This window comes from Colletotrichum siamense (genome assembly GCF_013390195.1).
Source record: "Colletotrichum siamense strain Cg363 chromosome Unknown KSG_Cg363_contig08, whole genome shotgun sequence".
In the NCBI taxonomy this organism is placed as follows: Eukaryota; Fungi; Ascomycota; class Sordariomycetes; order Glomerellales; family Glomerellaceae; genus Colletotrichum; species Colletotrichum siamense.
The window spans coordinates 1,216,138-1,238,962 of record NW_023501021.1 but is presented as its reverse complement, the minus strand read 5'-3'; the positions used below and the strand labels follow the sequence as shown (position 1 = coordinate 1,238,962).

Sequence of the window (22,825 nt, the reverse complement as noted above, 5' to 3'; positions counted from 1 at the left end):
GATTCTTCGGAATTGTACGGTCGTATATTAATTCGGTCCGCAAATAATGCAAGCTGTTCTGTGACTTTGTAGCTGCCAAGCGTCGAGTCATGCGAAATCCGGTGGTTCTGATCCTGTCAGAAGTGTATTCTGGGAAATTTCCGAGAGCCATCCAACCTCCGACCGGTCACTCCGAACAACCCCAGCCAGTTCGGCCAAAGTTGCACTCCCCACAAGTGACAGTTGCATGCGGTTTGGCCATGAAATCTGCCCCAGAACTGTTCAGATCTGAGTTGCAGTAAGTTCCCTGCCTGTATGAATCTTACGTGTACGGGAATGATAGTTGCTTCTACCCTTTGCGTGTTGAAAGCATCCACCCTTTGATATCAACTCTGTCGAAAAGCCTTTGCACTTATCGATGGCAGGTGCTCGAAACTCTCTAAACTTCAACGAACAACCATCGAATGCTACAATGCATCACTTCTTCTCTTCTTCCTTTTACAACTTTGAGCTTACACGCATCCTTGGGACAACTGCTACCGGAGGGTGCGATGTTGCCGAGTTTCTTGAGGCAGTAGGCGAGATCAAGAAACATGACCCAGAAAGCTGGTATCGCGCCTGGTGGAAGCAGGCAAGCAGGGCAAGCCAGGCCGCTATGGATGCCAGTCGCCAGGGCCTTACGCCTCTAGCCAAGGCCGCCTACCTAAGGGCTGCCAACTACTACCGAGCTGCCCCATACATGCTTCCAGCGCTGGACCGCCGCGTCTTGAAGTGTGGCGAGCTCAGCGCAGAGCACTTTGAGAAAGCCACTGAGTTCATGGAAGGCAGAGTTCTTAACATGACATTTCACTTCGGCAACATCGACATTCCAGGTCGCCTGTTCCTGCCCCCGGAGGCAAAGAGATTGAGAAATGAGCAGAAGACACCTCTCCTCATCAACTGCGGTGGTGCAGACTCAACCATGGAAGAACTGTATTTTGTCTTCGGCACTCTGGGCCCAGAGCTCGGCTATGCTGTTCTCAACTTCGATGGTCCCGGGCAAGGTCTCACACTGAAGCGCGATGGTGAACCAATGAGACCTGACTACGAAAAGGTTCTCTCACGTGTTCTTGATGGGATATGGGCTTTGGCTAAAGAGCGGCCCGATGCCAATCTCGACCTTGACCGCGTCTGTGTAGCAGGCATTTCTATGGGCGGATACATCGCTCTAAGAACAGCCGCCGCTGAACCATCCCGCGTCGCAGCCTGCATCTCAGCTGACCCACTCTACGATATGTGGGAGCTGGCTATGACGAGACTACCGGGCTGGTATGTGCGCATGTGGCTAAGCGGCTGGATCTCAGACGGCTTCTTTGACTGGTCATGCAATTCTCACATGTCGTTGGATTTCCCTACCAAATGGGAGTTTACCACGACAATGCATGTGATGGGTCAGAGAAAGCCGGCGGATGTTGTTCGAGAATTCAGGAGGTACTCTCTGCGATGGCGACCTGATGATGACTTCAAAGACAAGGATGTGGATGAAGAAAGAGGCGGGGCAACCATCTTGTCGCAGGTAAGGTGTCCTGTCTTGGTTACAGGAGCATCTCAAGCTATCTACCAACTCCCCGATGCTAGCACGCAACGCATAATGGATGAGCTCGTTCATGTTCCTCTCGAGAAGAAGGAGGTTTGGATCCCAGAGACTGTGGGGGAGGGGGCCTTGACAGGCAAAGTTGGAGCGTGGAACTCGCTTGCGACCAAAACCTTCGCATTTCTCGACAAGCAACTGGGGATCAATCGGCCTTCGAGATGAGATTTTGCAGTTCAGTATGATATCATGTACTTCACATCGTTTTCTACACTTGAAGCATAGCTACTTCCCGTTAATTTATCGGATCTAGTCAAGGATGTTTTGAATGATAAATGCTGTGCCAGGTCCCCGTCACAGAGGTTGTACAATTCTTTAGCTCAAAAAAATCCAAAGACTAGGTATTGAAAGAAGAATTTCTGCAGGCTTACTGTAACGTTCGTTTGAATGATCTACTGAACTGTGTATACCAACTTTCCGCCACTCACTGCCTTCTCTTGCAACAGCTTTACTCCTCCAGGAACAGCCTCTAGCCCCCCGTCCATTAGCTTCACTGGATGGGGCTTCAGTAACCCTTTATCCATGAGTTCTTGGACAACAGTACGGAACCACCACTTTCCAAAAGCACGCTTCTCGGGCCGTGGCTTGCTGTAATAGGGCCCCGTAAGACCCTCCTCTCTGCCGATCATGCTGGTACCCATGACATACGTCCACTTGATCGTTTTTCGAGTGCTGCCAGTGCCACCAAGCACGTCTTCAGGCAGAGCCTCAAGCCCAGCGTATCGACCACCAGAACGTCCCATGGCCTTGTCCGCGACTACGATAGACTTTGGGTCAACGATGGTATCCAAGACATAATGAAGTGTACTTTTGGTGTAAGACCGTATGTCAGCTGCACAAGATGCGTTATTGTAGTCAAATGTGTGCTCTGCTCCATATGATAACACCATGTTCGCATTCTTCGGTGAGCAGGTTGCGATCACACGAAAGCCACAGCTAGATGGGCAAGACATAATCAGCCGTTAATTTCAACAGGAAGCCTTAGATTCAATGACTCACAGTTTAGCTAGTTGGATCGCCATAGTTCCTGAAGCAGTACTTCCGCCATAAATCAACACGAAAGGTGGCTTGGAGTTCTCAAAAGACTGGTTCAACTCGAATTTGAGCCCCAGAGCATCCTCAGCGAAGAGGGCAAGCCCGACCGTAGCCACACAGCAGCCTCCGATTGCCGCAGCATCTGTCAATGACAATGACCGAGGAACTTTCCACGTGAGATCTGCAAAAGCACAAGTATACTCTGCAAATGAGCCGGCTTGAGGATCTATGGGATTGGCTCCGTGAACCGCTCCAGCAACGGCATCACCAACTCCAACGCCTATTTCCGGATCAAGCCCGGGACCGGTCGCTACCACCACTCCGGAAAAGTCCATGCCGCATCCGGCCCCGGGGCACGGAAACTGCGTGGACATTTTCCAATCTGATGGATTCACCGCAACGGCATGGACGCGAACCAAAACTTCATCGGATGCTGGCTTAGGCACAAGTCGATCAGAGGTAAGAACCAGCTTCCCTGGTGGGCTTTGAGCTTGGATGATGGCGCGTTGCCTTTCGGGCAAGTTCGGAAGACCAAGTGAGCCCATTGTGTGAGAGATCAGATGCTCGAAGATAGAAATTGGATAAATGCTGTGATCAGCTCCTGACTACCAACGCCTGTTGCACATAGCCCTCATAAACTCATAACATCGAAGCAACTCACTGCTTGAAGCAGTGTAACGTTGGCTAACACGGGACTATTCGGGTGGTGCTGCTCAGTCGCATTCGGGCCCGAGATTTCTCGTACTAAACATCCGATTAATGATAATTGCCGACTAGGGGTGGCCTTCTCAACCTCCAATCATGTGTTGAGTAGCTATAATCTCAGGGGCTTTCAGTCTGGAGGCCGAGTGGTCGGGATGCAGCGGCCTATTGGATCGGTATGGCCGTTCGAATAAGTGGTCCACATGTAGCCTAAAACTCTGGCTATGACATTGAATTAGAGTTATTGCTGGCCCCATCAGCTGTAGTGTTTGCCAATCCGTATGGGTTATATCAATTGGAAGACCTGTTCTAATGTTCCAACCCTTTGCTGTGTGTCCCCTAGTCATCTGTTACTCTCTGTTGTTCTCACCGCTTTCTTCAACTGCCGTTTAAGGTTCGAATGAGTCATTTAAATACGTCGTAACACAAGCTCGAAACGTTGAGACGATGGTTCGTTTGAAGCTGTGGGGTCTGATCCTCTTCGAGGCTGTCACAACCGTATCGACGGAATACAGATTCCAAGAGCAGAAGCACCTGGCCGATGATACTAGCAACGATTCCCGCGGGATATCCCAAAGCCAATCACAAGATTGGAAACAAGGATGCAAAGAGCACCGAATTGGGTCTCATGAGATGGTAGCGGGAGATGTGCACTTTGGTCCACGAAAGCACGATGAGCACCCCACCATTGGCAAGTTGTCTGGCATCAACTCAACTTCCTGGGAGCAGTGGGTCTTTGATAGTGTGTCTGACGACGGGTCGAGTGGTATTTTCCTCTCTCTCGGTCGAGATGCCTCCTATTCGTTCTTCGGGCAAGGCAATCTCCATGTTGAGTTCTACGCCTTGCTGGCAGACGGCACCAAGATCCAAGAGCTTGCTTTTGTCGACGAATCCTCCATCTACGACTGCGGGGATTTCGTGGCCAGCATCTGGACGTCTGACAGCCACTCATTCGAATTTCGCGTCCCTAGAGAAACGGAAATCGGAGCCAGTACCACCTTTTCCGTGAGGACGCCCAAGTTCCACGGAAGCTTCCTCCTCGCCGGCTCCGGCCCGGGCCATTTCCCCGACGGAACATTACACGCGTCGCCGCGAAGCTCAACACAGGTGGCACCGGGGCTCCACATGCATGGCACCGTCCCTGCTGCCCAGGTCCGGGGTAACTTGACAATCAAGGGACGCCGGGGTGGGTCGGTGTCGTACTCCGGGATGGGCGGCCATTTTCACCTGTGGGCTATTGACAACTGGTTCAAGATCATCTGGGGCTTCCGCATTATCCGCGGAACTGCCGGTCCGTACTCGTTCTTCTACTGGGAGCCCACGTCGAGAGTCAGCGGCAGGACCCCTCACTACACGGCTATATTGTTCAAAAATGGACAGAAGCTGGTCTCGACACAAGCCAGCGAACCGCCTATTAATGAACCGCCGGAGGGGGACTATGTAAAAGTCTTGGCAACTCAGCATGGACGTGGGGCTCGTGCTTTAGTTGCTGGACGCTCGACCGGTCATATCGTTGAGTTTTCATCAGCCGGCAAGCAATGGCGCTTCGAGCTGGAGCACCAACATGTTCAGGTTCAAATGCCATTCGGCCGAGATACAGGTCTGGCGGTATTCACAAACAGAGTATTTGGAGGTGAAATTGGGGGGTGTCAATACTTAGGAAGTGCGTTTTCCGAAGAAGCGGAGTTCCCGGAGGAGCTCGCGAGGTGGAAGATCTGGCTGGTCTACGGTGTTGGAATGATGGGTCAACTGAAGGCGCGTGCAGAGACCTGGCTGGCTAGTTTGGGGTTCTAGTCTTCATTATGAAGCAATTCGATACTGATCTGGGTTTTCCGCCGCCACAAAACACTGCTTTGAGTAGTTTTCTTTCTTTTGAAAGGGGTAGTTGCCTTCGCAGTAACGAAACATGAAGTTTAAAAGGTGAACCTTTTACCAGCTGCATGGTACTGGGTGTGGTGTGGACAGCCTTGCGATGTAATTAACGCAGTAATGGGATGAGCTTTGGCTGATGTTCGGCGAGGACGGCGAGTCAGTTGTCACAATAGAGTTCAGAACGCGAAAGCATAAGCTTCGGTTGTGCTAGCTGTCAGCAACGTGAGCTGGTAACTTGGACCATGTCCCTTGACGTTGCAATCAGGTGTTTGTTACATGCTGAGAGGTCGGTCCGTAGTTAAACAAATCGATTGAGTCTTTCGACCAAGGAGATCTCTGGAATCGTATGTTGCCACAAAGCTTGTTTACTTACAGTGGAACCGCGACTTACTTTCTCCCTGATACGATGTTATGATCGGGAAGGGGCATGTCGCGACCCCCGGAAATCCCCTACGCTCCGCAACCCGAGTATCTGTCCGAGTACCGGTATCTCCCCCGGTGGCCTGAGCTCCGTCTTTCTGAGGCTGAATGCGGATAACGAAAAGTGCCGTGTGTTCCATGGAACTCCCACCTTTCCCGTGGCAATAAAGACGGGGCTTAAGGGTCTGGGCTGGGGTTAACAAGGCTTTGCTCGCTGCCCTCACCTAGCTCTACCTAGGATGCCAGCGTCCCGTTGCAACGCAAGTCGCCTTCAAAGTTTGAGGGAGTTTCTGTTGTACGTAACCCTTACTGCTTTTGAGGGGCATCCTTCGCACAGTATCCCTACCGTGGATATGCCGTCAGGCGTAACCCAGAACATGTTCTTTCATGACACGGGGAGTCAGGGCCGCAAGATGCTCCTCTCAATACATGTAGCTACCCCTCATTTGGGAGCATCTCTCCTGCATAGTGCTGACACTTCGGTATCCTCCGCTTCACCTTCTGTCGTTGACAGCGTCCTACAGGTTATTAGAGTTCGCCAGCTACAGTTGATGCTGGCTGTCTTTTTGAAGATTAATGATCGCTTAACCTTATCACGAGTCAGCTTTGAGCACCCGCATGCAACTACTGACATGCCGGGACCGAGTACCTTCTGAGTGAGTATCGTACCCATGTGATGATGGGCAGACATCGTCGCATTAGTATCTTTTCTTAGATCTGATAGTAGCGCATACTTTACCGATTTCGAGCTCAAGCATTGAATTCACTGTGCAGCGGACGTCTAATTATCGTATATGGCCCGACATCCTCGGATTCTTCTTTTTCGCTAGCGCATTTACTCTCATGTCATCTGGCGTACACTTTCGCCTCCTCATGTCACATTGAAGCCAACGTGAAGCTTGCTCGTATCCGGCCGAAAGACACGAACTAAACTACAGCACCTCACCACCATGTCTTCCACCGATCCTTCCAAACGCACGAACAGCCTAGCCTGCGAGCGATGCCGAGCACAGAAGTTACGATGCGACTGGCCTGCCGCTGGGGGCCCGAATCCATCATGCGAGAGATGCAGTCGTAAAGGAGTTCAATGCAGGAAGAATCATTCTCGTCGCGTTGGTCGCCCGCCGAGATCGCGAGCAGGGAGGGCAGGATCAGCTTCACTTCATCTGGTTGATCCGAGGGGAATTTCGTTCATTCCGCCGGCGCTGTGGCAAGAACCATGCGATAGGCGAGGTTCATGGGAAGAGAATCACACAGGACTCACCCCAATAGATCCTGCAATGGTCAGTAGAAGCACTGGGTGCAGTCCCCTAACTCCTCGGCCCTCATTCGATACTGATTGATATAGATGGCGTCCGGCTTGGAGAGTCCACCACTATCTGGGGTCTTGGCTCATGATGGCGAGCTGATGAACTTCTTCGCATCTGACCTTTCCACGGACTGGATGGCTTGGAGCTCCGACGGCTCAAATTCTGTCAACTCGGTATCGGAGCAAAGTAGCTCAGGTGAATCTCTCGAGTCCTCGTCTGACAATTCGGAACCTCCACCAAAAGAACCAGAGCCGCCAATTGAGGACCAGCAGTGTGACCCGCCCCCACCGCTGGAAAGCTCATTCAATGCGGCCTTGACATGTGAGGTTGCTAGCCTTACTTCGTGTCTATTCGAGCTGGTCCCGTCAAATCCTGTGCAAAAAGCCGAGACTTCACCAGGAGGAGCGAAAGGTAGATCAACGGCAACCTTGCGAAATATTCTGCAACATACGCAGACGTTGAGTAATCTCGTCACCAAACACGATCGCACTGGATCCGGAACAGCCCCGTTAGCTCTCGACGGACCGACGAAGTTGCTATTACTCTCGTGTTACGCCAAGATCTTCCAGGCATTTCGCCAGATCTTTGCTGCCGTCTATTCTGGTCTGCAAAGCGGAGAAAACATCGCAGAGCTTCTCTACGACCTGCGAGTGGAAGATGTGATTCTTGATGGGGATGACGACCTCAAGATCTTGGTGCTGATGCAGGTTGTCACGCACAAGCTCAACACACTTGGCGTGCAGCTTGGCGTCCCAGAAAAGCACTACATTAGTGTCGGTTCCGGGGGTTTGGACGCCCCAAAGCAAACCCAGTCCCGTGGTCGTCAGCCAAGCTCAGAAGAGACCGAGCCGACGTTAGATGCGATTTTGTCCGGCAGCGAAACGGACAGGTGCGTGTTTTGGGGAGAGTTCAAGGACAACAATAGAGCTATGGAAAGTGCTGCTGCTGCGTTTCGGGAAGAACTTGGATTACTACGGGGGCAGCTGGGACATCGCAATCGATGTCGAGCGCTGACAATTTTGTCATGATTTATTAGCGAGAGCAAACAAAGATGGCGAAGCACGTTTAAACGGCATGCTGCATTGAGCAGAAAAATCGAAGCTTGTTCCAACAACCAGTTGCCCATCTGAAGTGATGAGCAGCAATGTAGAAATCGGCCCTATTCTTCTTCATCGTGGTACGCACGTGGTGCTGCGAACCACGAATTCTCTGCTCAGGACCATCTGCTCGCGATTCAACTGTTGAACTCACACTCCCCTAGCTTCGACTCAGGTCCCCTAAGCTGTGTTTCCCCGCTCCCCTCAGTGAGGGGTAGGTCGGCCAGGAGACTTCTCGGTGGCTACTGAAGCGAATCCGAACATGGTTAAGGTTCCTCTGTACAGGTACTAACACTAAGATCAAACGAACCCCGGAAAGCCTGAGGTGGCACGCGCGGATAACTTCCAGAATATGCACTCATGCTCTGCTGAAGGTTTCCGCTGTGCACTAGTTGACACATGATACAAGCTACAAACTACAAACAGCTGGGAACCAAGATGCAAACTGGGTGAAGTGGTGGCGGTGGCTGACTCACTGAGGATTTGGGGTACTTTAGTTCACGACAAGCTCACGGCAGGACGGGGAGAACCGCTCCTGTGCCGGAGGATGCTTCATACATAACAGAATGGAATAGCTCGGCGCGTCTTTCTGTATGTGCTCATGTCTTAGTCTTCTTGCTATCCCAATCCAGATCTGAAAGTTGCTGGATCCAACGTAGACTTGCCAAACAGGGGCAAGGGGGGTTACTAGAAATCACCGGCGGCGTCAACCGACCCAAGCGGTCCGAGTACAGTGTGATCTTGTTCCCGTTTGGGAGCTTTCAACGGGGGTTAATACAGATTACCGCGCCGATTGTGTGCAAGATTATTGTCAAGATATATGCAACAGAAAACCAACTGATCTTCGGCTGACTCTCGGCGAGGATAGCTCTTTCTATGCGATTCAAGCTCAACTTCCCATAGTGAGTGCGGGAAGTACTGACTTTCCTCATGGTAGCTTGTTCGCACATCCGCCGGCTGGCACACCCGACGGCATAAGCTTTTGTGCCGTATTATAAGATACCGCCGTGCAGTAGGTTCGAGGCTATAGACTCTGAGCATGAATTGCACATGGCAAAGGGACTTCTAGAACAAGTAATGTTATCCAGGGCATGTACCTTCCTTCAGAGGATGCTGAACTCTGCAATGATGATCGACAGTACGGCGGCACGCGAGACAGAGTGATACCACCTGCTGAGTCGGTCAAAACCTTAAGCGATGTGTACCGATTCCAGGGCATCTAATCCCCGAAGATTTGAATGTTCGGTGACTTAAGGCCTGCACATTAAGCCTGTATTACCACTTGAACGATGCGCTGTGGTTTTCTGTACTACTGCACTACTGAACCCTCACAGCCTAGCCACCCGTTCTCACCATTTTTGTAGATCCATCTCGCAGGATCTCATCGTTCGCCTCAAAGCTAATGGAGCCCAAAAACAGTGATATTACACCCAATGTGCTAGAGTCACGTGGCTCTTTTACAGAAGACACCAAGTTCATCGGAAATGAAGACATCGAGCCAGCGTCGGGCGATGATACGTTGGGAGCTGCGGATAAGGAGCTCCAAGACCCCCTAGAGGATATCAACGATGGACCAAAGCACGTCACAGGCTACAAGCTGCTATTCGCAATGGCAGCTCTCAACCTGAGCGCCATACTAATTAATTTAGACAATGCGATCCTCTCAACGGTACGTAAATCAGAACACTCTTTGAGCAATTCTCATATAGCTAATGGTGCACAAAGGCAACCCCTACTGTTACCAATGAGTTTCACTCTGTCAAAGATATCGGCTGGTACGTGAGTTCGTATCAATTAGCTGTGTAAGTCATGAGCCATGTTCTGTTGGTCAAACCATCAGACGTTATTGCTCACATACCAAAGATCGGCTTTACAGCCTTTGACCGGCAAGTTCTTCACTTACTTCAGTAACAAGGTGAGAGATTTATTTTACCCAAGGCCAAATGTTACATATCAGCGCTCACATGTTGTAGTGGACGTACATCGTGTTCCTAGTCATATTCGAGGTTGGTTCACTGATCTGCGCCCTCTCACAATCATCAGTTCAGTTCATTGCGGGCCGAACAGTGGCTGGCATTGGTGCTTCTGGTCTTTTCAATGGCTCAATGATCATCATCTACGGCATGGTGTCCGCTCAACAGCGGCCCGCTATGATGGGCATCATGCTTGCGATCTCGCAAATCGGACTGATTGCAGGCCCGCTCATTGGTGGCTCGCTAACACAGTACACCAATTGGCGCTGGTGTAAGTATCAAGCAGTGCCCGTCTCTAGGACCAGCAGGTTCTGACCAGCATCACAGGCTTCTGGATTAATCTCCCCATCGGAGGTTTTGCTTGCATTCTGCTTGCACTGGTCTACATTCCTGAACAGATGGCTAAACCAAAGTTCACAGCGGTGCTCACTGACCGCAACATCCTGAAGAAGTTCGATGTTGTAGGCTCAGGGATCCTGATTGGAGCCATCGTCCAGCTCCTGCTAGCGCTCCACTACGGTGGTGCTGAATACCCCTGGAGCAGCGCCATCGTGATTGGACTCTTCTGCGGGTTTGCCGGAGCGACCATTCTGTTCATGGGCTGGGAATACCGAGCTGGCGCGAATGCTCTCATGCCACTTGAGATGTTCAAGAACAAGGTCGTGGCATGCGGAGCCGCAATGAATACTTGTTTGTTTGGAATAACGTATATCGCGACTTACTTCATCCCTATTTACTTCCAGAGTATTCTTGGCGACAGCCCTATGGAGAGTGGCATCCACATGTTGCCAAGTATCATCGGGTCCATTGTCATGACTCTTCTCTCAGGCATGATGGGTGAGAATCAACGGTTCAAAACTCTCAGAGAACAACATATTGACAGGAAACAGTTTCCAAACTGGGCTACTACCTACCGTGGGCAGTATTTGCGGCCATTCTGACCTCAATTGGTGCAGGTCTGATAACTACCTGGTCTACCGATACAAGTGCGGGGAAATGGATTGGTTATCAGATTCTATACGGATGTGGCAGAGGTCTAGGACTGCAGATGGTAGGTTCTACAGCACGACTTCAAAGGTTTAGATCGCTTACTTCTGAGCCAGGCTATCGTCGCTGTTCAAACGGCGCTTCCGCCAACACTGGTGGCCATCGCCCTCACCATCCTTGTTTTCGTACAAGGACTCGGCGGTGCGGTGCTCATCAGTATTGGCAACACGGTTTTCGATAACACCGTCATCAACCAGATTCAGATACATGCGCCTAATGTGAATCCAAAAGCCGTTCTCACAGCGGGCGCGACCGCTTTCAGGAGCCAGGTGTCTGCTGCTGACCTGCCCAACGTGGTAAAGGCATGGGCCGTCGCTTTCCAGAGAACGATGTATATCACCACGGGCCTCTCTGTAGCCATGTTCTTTTCTACTTGGGGTTTGGGTTTTTATGACGTCAGGAAGAAGGAAGCCGGAGCGGCGAAAGCATCTAAATGAATCGGCAACAAGGTGTAGAAGCCTGTGGTTCAGCTCAGCCTTGGTGGTCTACCAATCACGTATATATAGGTACCTTAGTTATTGAAGCAACCTTCAGTGTCGTGAAATAGACGTATTGGCCCAACAAAAGCAATGAAGCTAACCATTAAATTCATTTCTATGAGCCATACCCATACGGCCAAGACTACATGAGCTTTTGTCAACTCTGAGCTGGTATTTGGATTTTGGTGATCCACGCGACTCTCATTCGTCGCTCATGTCACTCTTCCAATTATCGTCTTGGGAAGGGCATATTCATCTTGAGTAAAACATGCAGGGACGCAATTCCTGACCGTGAAATTGGTGAAATGAGACTAAGTAGCATAAACTTAAGGAGCTAAGTGATCTCTTCATTGACCCTTGCTGAACTCATGAGTATCTTGCAACGCACGCTCTCTAAGGTGCTATACAAAGTCATCTTCTGCTAATAATACCCTGACTCCTTTAAAGACTTCCTCGCCACCGTCATATTGCTGTGCATCAATTGACGCGAAGAGGCGGCATGCAAAGCCAAATGCAGGATGAGCCTCAGTCCATCCAAGTTTCTCGAAATCGAAGACCTCTCGGTACGTTTTCCCGACGCCCTGAAAAACGTCGGGCTCTCTTGCGACGTTTTGCTTCAGCTGTCTGCTATGCAGTAAGCGATAAAGTCTCCTTCTCTGTTGAAGACTCGACGCATTGAGATGCTCTGGTCCACTCTTACTGCCCTCTTCCTCAGCATCGTCTATCAGGTAAATGCATTCCAAGCCTTTCTGAATACAAGATGCCAAATACTCAATCTCGACTAGACTCAAGGGCATCGATGTCTCTCTAACATCGATGGCTATGCGTCGTGCCTGCCACACAGTGAGCGCCATCTCTGTACTCCAGTGAGCCTCTAGAGCTTCGGCTATACTGCTGAAATGGGAACTGCCGTGCGATGAACTCGTCTGCTCGACATACTCGGCGTGGTACTGGCTGGAAAAACGGAGATGCAGCACGTCTCGGTCGTTGTCATACTCAAACTTTCTGGCTTGGCCAGGGAAGTAGACGGTGTTGATGTTTGCAGCTTTGAGAGACGACACCGATGCCGCCTCATGACAGGCCTGGCGCTGAAACCTTCTGTGAAGATACATACTAGGGTCTCGCGTACTGCGGCGCGGCCATGTCATTGTCGGCCGGCTGTCTTCATCTTGAATGCTTGGTACACTGTCGAGGAAGGCGATGTACTCGTGCCTGCTCCAAGAAGAGGCTTCTCGCGGAGGATGATGATTGGCTGCAAGGGTTAACCCCTGAAAAGCACGTCTGCTGCGGCTATTACCTCGACGCGATGGAAAGCAAACATCAACGACGTGCATTGATGGGCCAGCCACCGCTTCTTCCCAGATAGAACGGCGGAGCTCCGTGGGGAGGCTCGAAAACTGAGGAAAGGTCGTCGGGGCGGTCGCCATCGTGAGAGGTTTACGAAGGAGATGCGCGCGGGAGAGGGAGGAAGTTCGGATGGCAGTCGTCTGGAAGCGGGAGGAGCTAATTGCTGAAAAGTTTGCCGAAGAGTCGAATCCTTTCTGGTCAGTACCTAGGCAATTGGGCGTTTCAGTCTGGTCTGACACATGGGCTGGGCATCAGCTATATGGTCGGCTTTTACTGAAGACCGTAATTGAAGCGACGAAGTCCACAGAGCCTTACTCGCGCAACGTCTTGTATGCCGAAACCGATCCACTCATATTTCGCCGTTCGGCCAGCAAACCCTGTTGCGACACTCGGGCCGGAGTTGGGGCCGGGGCCGCACCGAAGGCTTCGGCAATGTGACCCACAATAGCTCCGGAGAGAATACCGGCCCCCGAACGAGTCGGTTTAAGGCGCGGCTCTAATGGCTTTCTTGGGACAATCAAGGAAAGTTCGTACGAGAAAGTTGCTCAACGCGTAAATATTTGGAGATTCTGAGTTCTTTATGAAGACATGACTATGCCCAACTTATGCTCGTGATTTAAGCCTCGGAAATTCGGGTATCGGACATTTTGCTGTTCGCTTGAGCTGCCCGCCGACTCCGACGGAAGTATCCATAAGCAGAGGATGATCATTCAACTTGTCGCTCGATTCTTTTGAGACGTTTGAGGTAAGCTAGCCGAGGCCTTTCAGAAAGCACGGAGCCAGAAGGAAGATGATTTGCGCATGCCACCGAAGGAGGCCGTGGCCCTCGGAATGAGACTCTTCATGCACCTAGTACTGTATTTTGGAGGTGTTCTGCAATTATTCCACAAAACATCTCAGTAAGCTAATATTCTTCCTCTTCGGACTCCTCTTCGGACTTCTCTTCGGAGACCTCGTCGGCGGCGTTCCCTCTCTCCTTTGAAGGCAATTGGCTCTCCAGCCCCGCAAGTATCCCCCTTAAACCTTCCTTGAGTTGCGCTTTCACGGTCTTTTCGATGCGTTCTTCCAATTCACGTATACGCTCTTGAAGCTCAGCCCTATTCGCCTCCTCGGGGTCGACTTCACTCTCATCCTCATCCCCTGATTCGTCGGCTTCTTCCCGCGTCAACCCCTTGCCAAACGCCGCCTCGAACGCATCAGCCATACCGGCGTCTTTGATGGCAAAGACAACTTTGTCAATATCATTCCAAGTTTCCTTGTTGCCCTTCTTCTTTCCCTTATTGTCGTTTCGAGGGAGGAGCACCTTCTTCCAAGCCGAAGCAACCTCCCCGACCGGATTACCAAAAGCGCCACAACCCCATGCCCCGAGAACTACCTTCTTCACACCCCTGGCTTGACAAATGCGCAGAACCATCTTCATCTTTTCGAGGACGAGCTGGCGATCCGTGTAGTTGACGTAGCTACTGAATCCCGTTGCCTCGTCTCGGTATGTCTCTGGGTTCCGCAGCATCGCCGCACTAATGCAGTCGACGAACCAGCGTTCCTTCTTCTCTAGCACTTCGTCGGAGTCCTCTCCCCGGAAGACCAAGACATCGGGAGTATAGATTGCACCAAGCTCTGGCAGCCTGTACCATTCATCCTTGAGAGAAGGAAGCAAAGTACATCTCATGCAGAGTGACTCCTCCTGGCTCCCCGCTCCATTGATGAACCCGCCTCCAGGCGTAAGCGGTGAAGCCATGTTGAGAATGGCGACCCGGCCCTCACCTGGTCGGTCAGATATGAGGGAGTGAGCTGCCGTGAGAGTATCCGCCACGCGAAGGACAACACTTGGTGGGGAGTCTGCTTCAAGTGGCCTGGCTGAACCATCTTTTGAGGTGTCCAGCTGCTTCTTCGCTGGCTTTGGCTCAACAATGAGTTCTGCAGTGTCGATTCCCTTGCGAGCGCGGGGATGTGTAGGGAGGAGCGATGGAATGAGCTGGTTAAGCGTGACCTTGGCCTTCTTAGCCCGGGCGGCTTTCCGGAAGCTCGCCGGCGGCTGGCCGACTGAAGGTTGAAGTCTTCCCATGACAGAGAAGTTCAATACAATATATGAGAAACGAGTTGAGCAGGTGTTATCAGAGTAATGTGTGAGAAAGTGGAAAGAGCATCTCAGTATTAAATGGCGACTTCGTGGGTGGGTCTTCGACACCCTGATGGCCTCCGGAGTGACTGCTTACTGTGTCAGTGAATTGATTGGATATCTCTGTTTCAACACACTGAGGCTCTTTTACGCCGATCACCTGCGTCAAGGTTCCGAGTCTTGTAGGGGAGGTGATTGTCTTTCTCACGATGACGCCGTGAGAGAAAATGGTGTCCAAGCTCCGATTTTCTTGTGGCGATCGATAGAGACTCCAGCCGTTGCCAGCTGGCTCCACTATCTACTGTGGTAAGCTGTCCGTCAATCCAGTGAAACTGCCAAGGAGTTGGAGTAAGCCACGGCTTGAGTACGATATTAGGTTATTGTTTTCTTATTTCTCGGCATTTGCCTAAAAGAATTAATGACTACAAATGCTCGTCCGTGAGAAAGGGGCTGGTGAAAATTCAAATTTTCATGATTCCCGAGCAAAGTGAGGCATTCAGATGAGACTGAAAATCTCAGAGTGAGCCAGCTCACTGTGGAATGAAAACCCACTCACTGAGTGAGCCGCTGAAGTCACCGGACCCACCCGGGTAACAATCTCAAAATGGACACGGCGCTCGCCGGAGGCTCCTGCCCTGCCTCCAACCTCACCCAGTTCGTTGCGGCAACGTCGTTCCCGAACACCGGCACCGATTCAACCCAACTCGTTCTGGCCGCAGCAGCAGTTTCCTTCACCATGGCGTCTCTCAAGGAGCCTCGACGCGTCGCAGAGATCATGCTCTCCTGGCTGGGCCTCGACCTCGTCTCCATCGTCGAGCTCCAGACGCTGTGGGCCGGCTACGGTCACATCTGCGCCATCACCGCTCGCCCGAGTGACGCTGTCAATGGAAACTTCGACGCGAGCGCCATCTCGCCGGCGCTGCGGCCGGACGCGCAAGGGTCGTATCGCCTCGTTATCAAACTCATCTCGCCGCCCCGCGCCAAGGCTGGGGATGAGGGGCATTTGCGCAAGATGCTCAGCTACGAAGTCGAGCAGTACTTCTACTCGGAAATCGCACCAAAACTCAGCGACGATGTCGCGATTGCGAAGTGCCTCGCTTCGACGCGAGACATGACTGGCAAGCCACGCGCCAACGAGCTGGAGGCCTTGATGGCGACCATCATCACCGATCTTCGCCCTCAATTCCCCGTCGCGGGCGAGAAGAGACTGGTCCTTAACCGATTGCAAGTCAGAGCTGCGCTAGACTGGCTCGCCAAGTATCACAGCAGTTCGTGGGAATCACTGCCGGATGACCTGAACCGATTTCTCTTGCCGCCTTTGGATGAGCAAAAACGCAGAGACTCTGGTCAAGCACCCGCAGACCCCAAGCTGTGGCTGAACGGGGGATACACCTACCTGGCGACGAGGCGAAATGAGTACGGCTCCTTGTGTCAGGACGACTACTCCGAATGGAACTCGGCTTTCTGCGACGACGGCTCCTCCAAGTCCGTCGCCGAGTTGGTAGCTGACTTTCTCACGCCCTCCGGAAGGCCGTTCGAATCCTACATCCATGGCGATGTGAAGTCTGAGAACCTGTTCACCACGCAGGCCGGCGACAAGGTTGTCTTCTTCGACTTTCAATACGCCGGACTGGGCGTCGGAACCTGCGACCTCGCCAAGCTCTTTACCTGCTCAGTACCTCTTGAGATGCTCACGCAGCATGAGGATATACCCGATCAGCTGCCCATGGATAAAGGAGAGAAAGCATTGCTGGAACAGTATCGGGAAACACTGTTGAAGGAGAGACCTTCAGGGAAGGGCCCATCGGAGTACGATTGGGATGTTTTTGTCCGCCACTGGGAGACGGCGTTAGTCGATTGGTGCCGATTCCAGGCGTCTTGGGGATTCTGGGGAAACACGGAGTGGTTAGAAGCAAGAGTTAGATCTATTTTGGCGGACGAGGGCTGGGTAGCCTGGCTGAAGAAGGAGGTGACAAAGGAGTAGATATAGAGTATGGTTTAACGACTTCAGCCAATTCTTGGTGTAGAATCACGGGTAGAAAGAACGCTTATGATAGATTAGACTTGAGCGAAGCTGTTTCGAGCACTTGCAGACTGGGCTTCCACACTTCTCTCCTACTGCATCTTCGCACTGAATGGGCACCCTGGGCCGCTCATCTTCTCTTTGATGAATGCCTCGTATGATTTATCCAGCGTCCTGCTCTCCTCCTTGCGCTTCTTCACTTCCACCTCCGGTAAGGTCTCTAGTTGCTCAAAGAAGGGTACTTTAGGATCAGGCAGCAAGGCTTCTGAAATGAGAAACATTGTCCTCACGATGAACACGATGACCGCTCCAAGTACTGCATTGGCCGGCTCAATGCGGAAGTACTTCAACGTCGTCGGCAGCGAGAGCGTACGGGGAAATGCCATGCCAAACCACCGCAACCCCTGAGGAAAGTACCGATATGCAAAGAGGTTGAAAATCGACAGTCCAACATAGCGCGCCCTCTCATCATATTCGCGAGGGGTGTTCTCATAGGCCTCACAGAACGTAATGCAGCCCTCGAAGTCGTCTGGAAAGCCACTGATTGGTACGCCGTTGCCTTCAAGCTTGAACAGCGGCATCATGTCCCGCCAGAAGTGATGGGCTGCAATCTTCTGCTTCTCAGTGAAGCCTGAGAGCCCCAGGCGTAGTCGGAGACGGTGCATGAGCACAGCGCTGAAGGTGAGCGTGTACACGTAGTCTTCGTTGTGGGTGAAGGTGTCTGGGTATCGGCTCGCTAAACCTGCGTGCAGTTGGTTGATCCTCTCAACGGCATCTCGACAGCGTTGGTCGCTGGGCCCGTAGTACCACCAGGCCATATTGTAGTGCTCCGTTCTGTCGACACGATCGCTGGCTTTGTGGACCACTTTACCGCCATCTGAACGCCAGACAGGTGTAGATCCATGGCTTGATACGACGAAATTTGGGAAGGTGAGGGTGTAGATGAGGTTGTTGGCAAAGTCTGAGAGGTGGTAGCTCGATGTTAGGCGCCAGATGAGTTCGTAGTCGGTTTCGGGGTCGAGGGAGTCGACTGCTTTGGCAATCCATTTGTAGCCGTCTTGACTTATGTTGTGGTCGGATGGCAAATGCATATTTTCAGTGATTTAGACAACGAGTTTTGGTGATCGCAAATGATAATCGGAAACTTGGGAAATGCCTTGAACCCAGTGATTTCCATATTCCTTCGAATTGAGTCGTTGTTAAATACATTCTTCAGCACATGCGATCCGGGAGGTCGTCGGGGAGTTAGGAACTAACTGCCAGCCGTCAGATCTTGTGATGTGAGTTGTTCTTGGTTTTACTCGACAAATTGCTCCGTGTGTCTCCGGGCGGCCGCCTCAATGACCTTGGTCAACATGGGCGCTGAGGACATCGAATAGGAGGCTCGCAATTCCGATTGTCCGTCAAAGAAGAACGCAACCCACTTTTGGGGTGCTCGTGGTGTCAATGCACGACACCCGGAATTCCGAGTCGGCCGATTAATAAGCGGCCAAAACATAATGACAGTGAAGTTGAAATAAGAGTAAAGCCCAATCAAGTTGATGGGCATGATGGCATGATTCCTCCTTCACATAGATACACCTGGGTACGCATACTGCGAAGCATCACTAACCGAGGTACTTTTACTGCTTTTTTCCCTACTATGAAACCCCCTACCAGCGCTGCTACCCAATCAAGCTAAATCAATCAAATCAATTAATTAGCTAATTAAAATAAAGCTTTTTTTAGAGTTAATTAGCTAAACTTATAATACCTTCAGTTTAACTATCTTAATTAAACTAATATTACTTAGAAGAATAAAAATCTAGCCTCTAAATTAATTAGAATTTTTAAAAGATTTAATAAAAAAATAAAAAAGTTAACTAGATATTCTTTTCTAGTAACCTAAAGTTATAACCTTTTAAGCTTTTATATTATAATTAATAACTTAAGCTAGTTTTAAACTAATATCTCTATAATTCCCTATATAATAGATTTATTATTAACTTATTAGGTTTTATTATAATATATCTCTAAAAAAAAAGGGTAAGTAGTTAATAATATTAGTTTAGTAATATTTTTATATTAATAAGTAATAAAGTAGAGCTAAGTACTTCTTAGTAATATTAGCTTTACTACTAAGAAGTACTAAAAGTATTAGAAATATACTTTTTATTATATTACTTAATTAATATATTTTTAGTTTCTTTACTAAAGGTTAAAAAAAGCTTATTTTTAACTTCTTTATTAGTTTTTAAAAATAACTTTTTTTAATATTACTATTAGTACTATTATTACTACTACTACTATTATTATACTTTAAAGCTCTATTTCTATATACTTCTAAATACCTTTTTTAACCTCTTTCTTATTATTATAATACCTCTACTAATATATAACTAATATATTAATTACTTTATTAATTATAAAGTAACTTCTTAAGGAATTACTATTTAGATTTAAGCTTTTTTAACTATTAGTAATATATTAACTATTAACCTTAATAAGTATATTACTTTTAAAGCTTTACTTTATACTATTTAGAAGGAGTAGTACTATATTAATATAGAAGCTATTTTAAAGAAAAGTAGTTAAAGTTATACTTCTTAGATTAAAAATAAAAGTATCTTTATTTATAAGATCCTCTTAAGTAGTATTAGAGGTATATTTATTACTTATTTATTTTTTATTATACTTTTTTATATATTAATAATATATCTAAGTAATACTTACTAGGTTTACTAATATTATAATAAAGCTAATACCTTTAGAAAGCTATAGAAAGCTACTACTATATTTAGCGCTAAGAAGTATTTTAAATCTACTTACTATATCTATAAAGAATACCTCTATACTAAATATCTATTTAGTAATAATTCTAGAGATAATAGGTACCTCTTTAAGTATTAATACTCTACTTTTATTACTATATTTTATAATAGAGTCTCTTAGATTAAAGAGCTAGCTATTAGCTTCTTTATTAATATTAGTAACTTTTTCTTAATATTTAGTAATTAGTATATATAATACTTATTTAGTCTCTTTAATTATAATATCTATAACTAAATATATTAGTTAAGGGATTTTTAGAAAGTTTAACTATATTACCTCTATATTTCTAAGAAAGAATAGATTAGAAGTAAGATATAAAAAGTATTTATAAAGGTCTATATATTATTTAATTTATAGACCTCTTTTAATTAATATATTATTATTATTATATTTAGCTATTTTATTAACTAATTAGGGAAATAGACTTAGTATTTATTAGCTTTCTACTATTAGTTTAGCGCTTACTTTAGTAAGAATATTATTATAACTATTTATATTACTCTTATAGATTAAGGTTTTATTAATTAGGTTAGTATTATTATATCTAATAATACTATAAATAATAATACTTACCTTAAAGCTCTCTTTTCTTCTCTATTATCTTTATATATAGAAACTAATACTTAATAATACTAAATTTAATACTATAGCTATATCTTTAACTTTATTAGTTATATTATTATTTATAGCGTTAATAATAAAGTATTTAAGGAGGAGTCTAACTATCTACTTAATACTAATAGAGTTTAAAATAACTTAGCTTACTAGAAGTAAAAAGGTCTTATTAGTAAGTTTTAAAATATTATTAAGTATATTAGATTATTACTATAATAATCTAAAAGCTTTTTAGCTATTAATAATAAAGCTATTAATAATAATACTAATTTTACTCTATAAAAAGAGTTATCTTAAGAGCTAAATCTAATATTAAATAATACTACTTAATAGAACTTAATATATAATATAATTAAATAAGCTTTACTTAAATATAGCTAGATTAATAATTATATCTTTTATACTTTAGGTCTTCTTAATAATATAGATTATATTTTAAGTGAGGATATCCTTATTAATAAAAACTAATAAATCCTTATAGAGTTATATAAAATACTTAAGCTACTCTATAAGTAAACTAAGAAATATAAAAGCTAAAATAAGGGTAATAAGTATAACTAACTTTAAGAGGTTTTAGTAAGTATAAAGTATCTCTTAGATTATCTTAAAGATTAATATAAGCTTTTTAATATCCTTATTAATATTAAGATTAACTATATAGCTACTTAACTTATTAAGAGTTAGTTATAGTAACTATTTTAACTTATAAGAGTATTTTAATACTCTTAATAAAGCTTAATAGTAATTTTATAGTCCTTATTAATTAATAATATCCTTATTTACTTATAGCTTAAATATAGCCTCTAGCTGTTCACTGTGATTTTTACCTGCTTAGAGCGACAGACCTCCTAACTCTATGCCTCCTAATAATATATACAGCCTTTAGTTATATGATTATAACTCTCCTAACCTCAGCCGCACTTATATATACATATAACTTCACTATCTTTAACTTCACTTTAGTAATAATATAGTTTATGATTACTTAATTACTTAATTACTAACTACTGAACTATTGACCTATCCTCTCTCTTATGTATCACCTATACTACTATTAAATACTATCCCTATTACTACTTTGCTATCTGCTATTCTTCTTATTTAATTAAGCTAGCTAATACCTTCGCAGCAGCTATGCTATTATTAGCAACGCTCTCTCTATTAGTTAGCGTAAGGCGCACTCACTAATATTCAAGCCCTACTAAGTCTAGGCTTAGGCTACTTCTGCCTTAGTATTATAGAGGGCTTGTGCAAAGAAGGGCTACTCCTTAGGATAGCTAGAAACGTATGTAGCCTCTGCGTAGAGGTATTTAGGGCTATTATTTATCGCCTTAATTATAGTATAGAGAGGGTCCCCTCTAGGGGTATTTATAAGGGCTCTAGCTATAGCTACCTTAATAATATACTACTAATTAGTAAAAGAGTACTTATTAAATTTAAGGGCTTTATTTATTATATAGATATTATTCTATGTAGTGATACTTTTAGCTATTCCCTTATAGAAGGGTATGCTTTATAGGGGATTAGTGTTTTTATATATCTTTTGTGGTATAGATATAGTGAAGTTTTAGGATTTATTGTAGGTTGAAGAGGAAGAGGAAGAGGGATAAGCATAAAGCTTTACGCTAGAGTTTTTATACTTCTAGCTGTAAGAACCTCTTCTAATAACCTTTTTAGTTAAGGAGTTATCTCTTATATAGTAGTGTTATAACTTCTTTAATTAAGGAGTTATCTCTCTTATAGTAGCGTTTATAGTACCTCGCTAGAAGGTTTAGTGAAGCTGTTACTAAGCTATAAGAGCCTCAGTAACCCCTTTAGCCCTAATATGATTAGCCCTACTATGTGTAGTGCTACTAGCCTTGCGCTGTGTAGCTGGCGCTATTGCTATTCTACTAGTCTATTTAGCTAGGGTATGCGTTTAACTTTATGTGAGGGTTTGCCTACTAGTAGGAATATATAGGGTTTCTATATTATTTTCCTTAATTAGTAGAGGGTATAAGTTAAGGTACCTATATAGTGTTTCTAGAATTATGCCTGCGTATAGGGTGAATTTTACTATAGTCTTTTTATAGGGGGGCTGCGTTGTAACTATAAACTTAATAGCTTAAATATTTATAATTATAATACCTTTAAAGTATTAACTTTAACTCTTATAGATATTTATACTTATTAATTATTAATAGCTAGTAAATACTTAATAAATACTATATTAAGTTTATAAAGTTTTCTCTTTATACTACTATAGTGATTTTATATCTTAAGTAAGGTTTATAATAGCTTTAGAAGTATTAAATTACCTTAGAAACTTATATATAGGTATATAATACCTAAAAAGGACTTTATAAGTATTAGTAATAATAATATTA

At 46.5% G+C, this 22,825-nt stretch overlaps 7 protein-coding genes across 7 annotated transcripts; 4 read left to right on the top strand and 3 right to left on the bottom strand.

Annotated features, from left to right (window-relative positions):
- Window positions 1-451: 451 nt before the first annotated feature.
- On the top strand, window positions 452-1,774 carry ccsE-0 (Hydrolyase ccsE; the record flags this gene model as incomplete). The annotated part of the gene is made up of 1 exon (XM_036643796.1): window positions 452-1,774. The coding sequence occupies one exon, from the start codon at window positions 452-454 to the stop codon at window positions 1,772-1,774; it is 1,323 nt and encodes a 440-aa protein (XP_036491015.1).
- A 227-nt stretch (window positions 1,775-2,001) lies between these two features.
- Window positions 2,002-3,189, bottom strand: ccsC-1 (Trans-enoyl reductase ccsC; the record flags this gene model as incomplete). The annotated part of the gene is made up of 2 exons (XM_036643795.1): window positions 2,002-2,416; window positions 2,609-3,189. The coding sequence occupies 2 exons, from the start codon at window positions 3,187-3,189 to the stop codon at window positions 2,002-2,004; spliced, it is 996 nt and encodes a 331-aa protein (XP_036491016.1).
- A 604-nt stretch (window positions 3,190-3,793) lies between these two features.
- ccsF-0 (Diels-Alderase ccsF) lies at window positions 3,794-5,140 on the top strand (the record flags this gene model as incomplete). The annotated part of the gene is made up of 1 exon (XM_036643794.1): window positions 3,794-5,140. The coding sequence occupies one exon, from the start codon at window positions 3,794-3,796 to the stop codon at window positions 5,138-5,140; it is 1,347 nt and encodes a 448-aa protein (XP_036491014.1).
- A 1,778-nt stretch (window positions 5,141-6,918) lies between these two features.
- Window positions 6,919-11,502, top strand: mlcE-1 (Efflux pump mlcE; the record flags this gene model as incomplete). Its single annotated transcript, XM_036643793.1, has 9 exons — window positions 6,919-6,921; window positions 6,987-7,837; window positions 9,465-9,714; window positions 9,771-9,847; window positions 9,909-9,960; window positions 10,019-10,289; window positions 10,346-10,855; window positions 10,909-11,069; window positions 11,122-11,502. 9 exons carry the CDS (start codon window positions 6,919-6,921, stop codon window positions 11,500-11,502), a joined length of 2,556 nt encoding a protein of 851 aa, XP_036491116.1.
- Window positions 11,503-13,795: 2,293 nt separating this feature from the next.
- Window positions 13,796-14,956, bottom strand: CGCS363_v011943 (uncharacterized protein; the record flags this gene model as incomplete). The annotated part of the gene is made up of 1 exon (XM_036643792.1): window positions 13,796-14,956. The coding sequence occupies one exon, from the start codon at window positions 14,954-14,956 to the stop codon at window positions 13,796-13,798; it is 1,161 nt and encodes a 386-aa protein (XP_036490358.1).
- Window positions 14,957-15,614: 658 nt separating this feature from the next.
- On the top strand, window positions 15,615-16,994 carry CGCS363_v011942 (uncharacterized protein; the record flags this gene model as incomplete). Its single annotated transcript, XM_036643791.1, has 1 exon — window positions 15,615-16,994. One exon carries the CDS (start codon window positions 15,615-15,617, stop codon window positions 16,992-16,994), a length of 1,380 nt encoding a protein of 459 aa, XP_036491013.1.
- Window positions 16,995-17,125: 131 nt separating this feature from the next.
- Window positions 17,126-18,124, bottom strand: CGCS363_v011941 (uncharacterized protein; the record flags this gene model as incomplete). Its single annotated transcript, XM_036643790.1, has 1 exon — window positions 17,126-18,124. One exon carries the CDS (start codon window positions 18,122-18,124, stop codon window positions 17,126-17,128), a length of 999 nt encoding a protein of 332 aa, XP_036490153.1.
- Window positions 18,125-22,825: the final 4,701 nt, after the last annotated feature.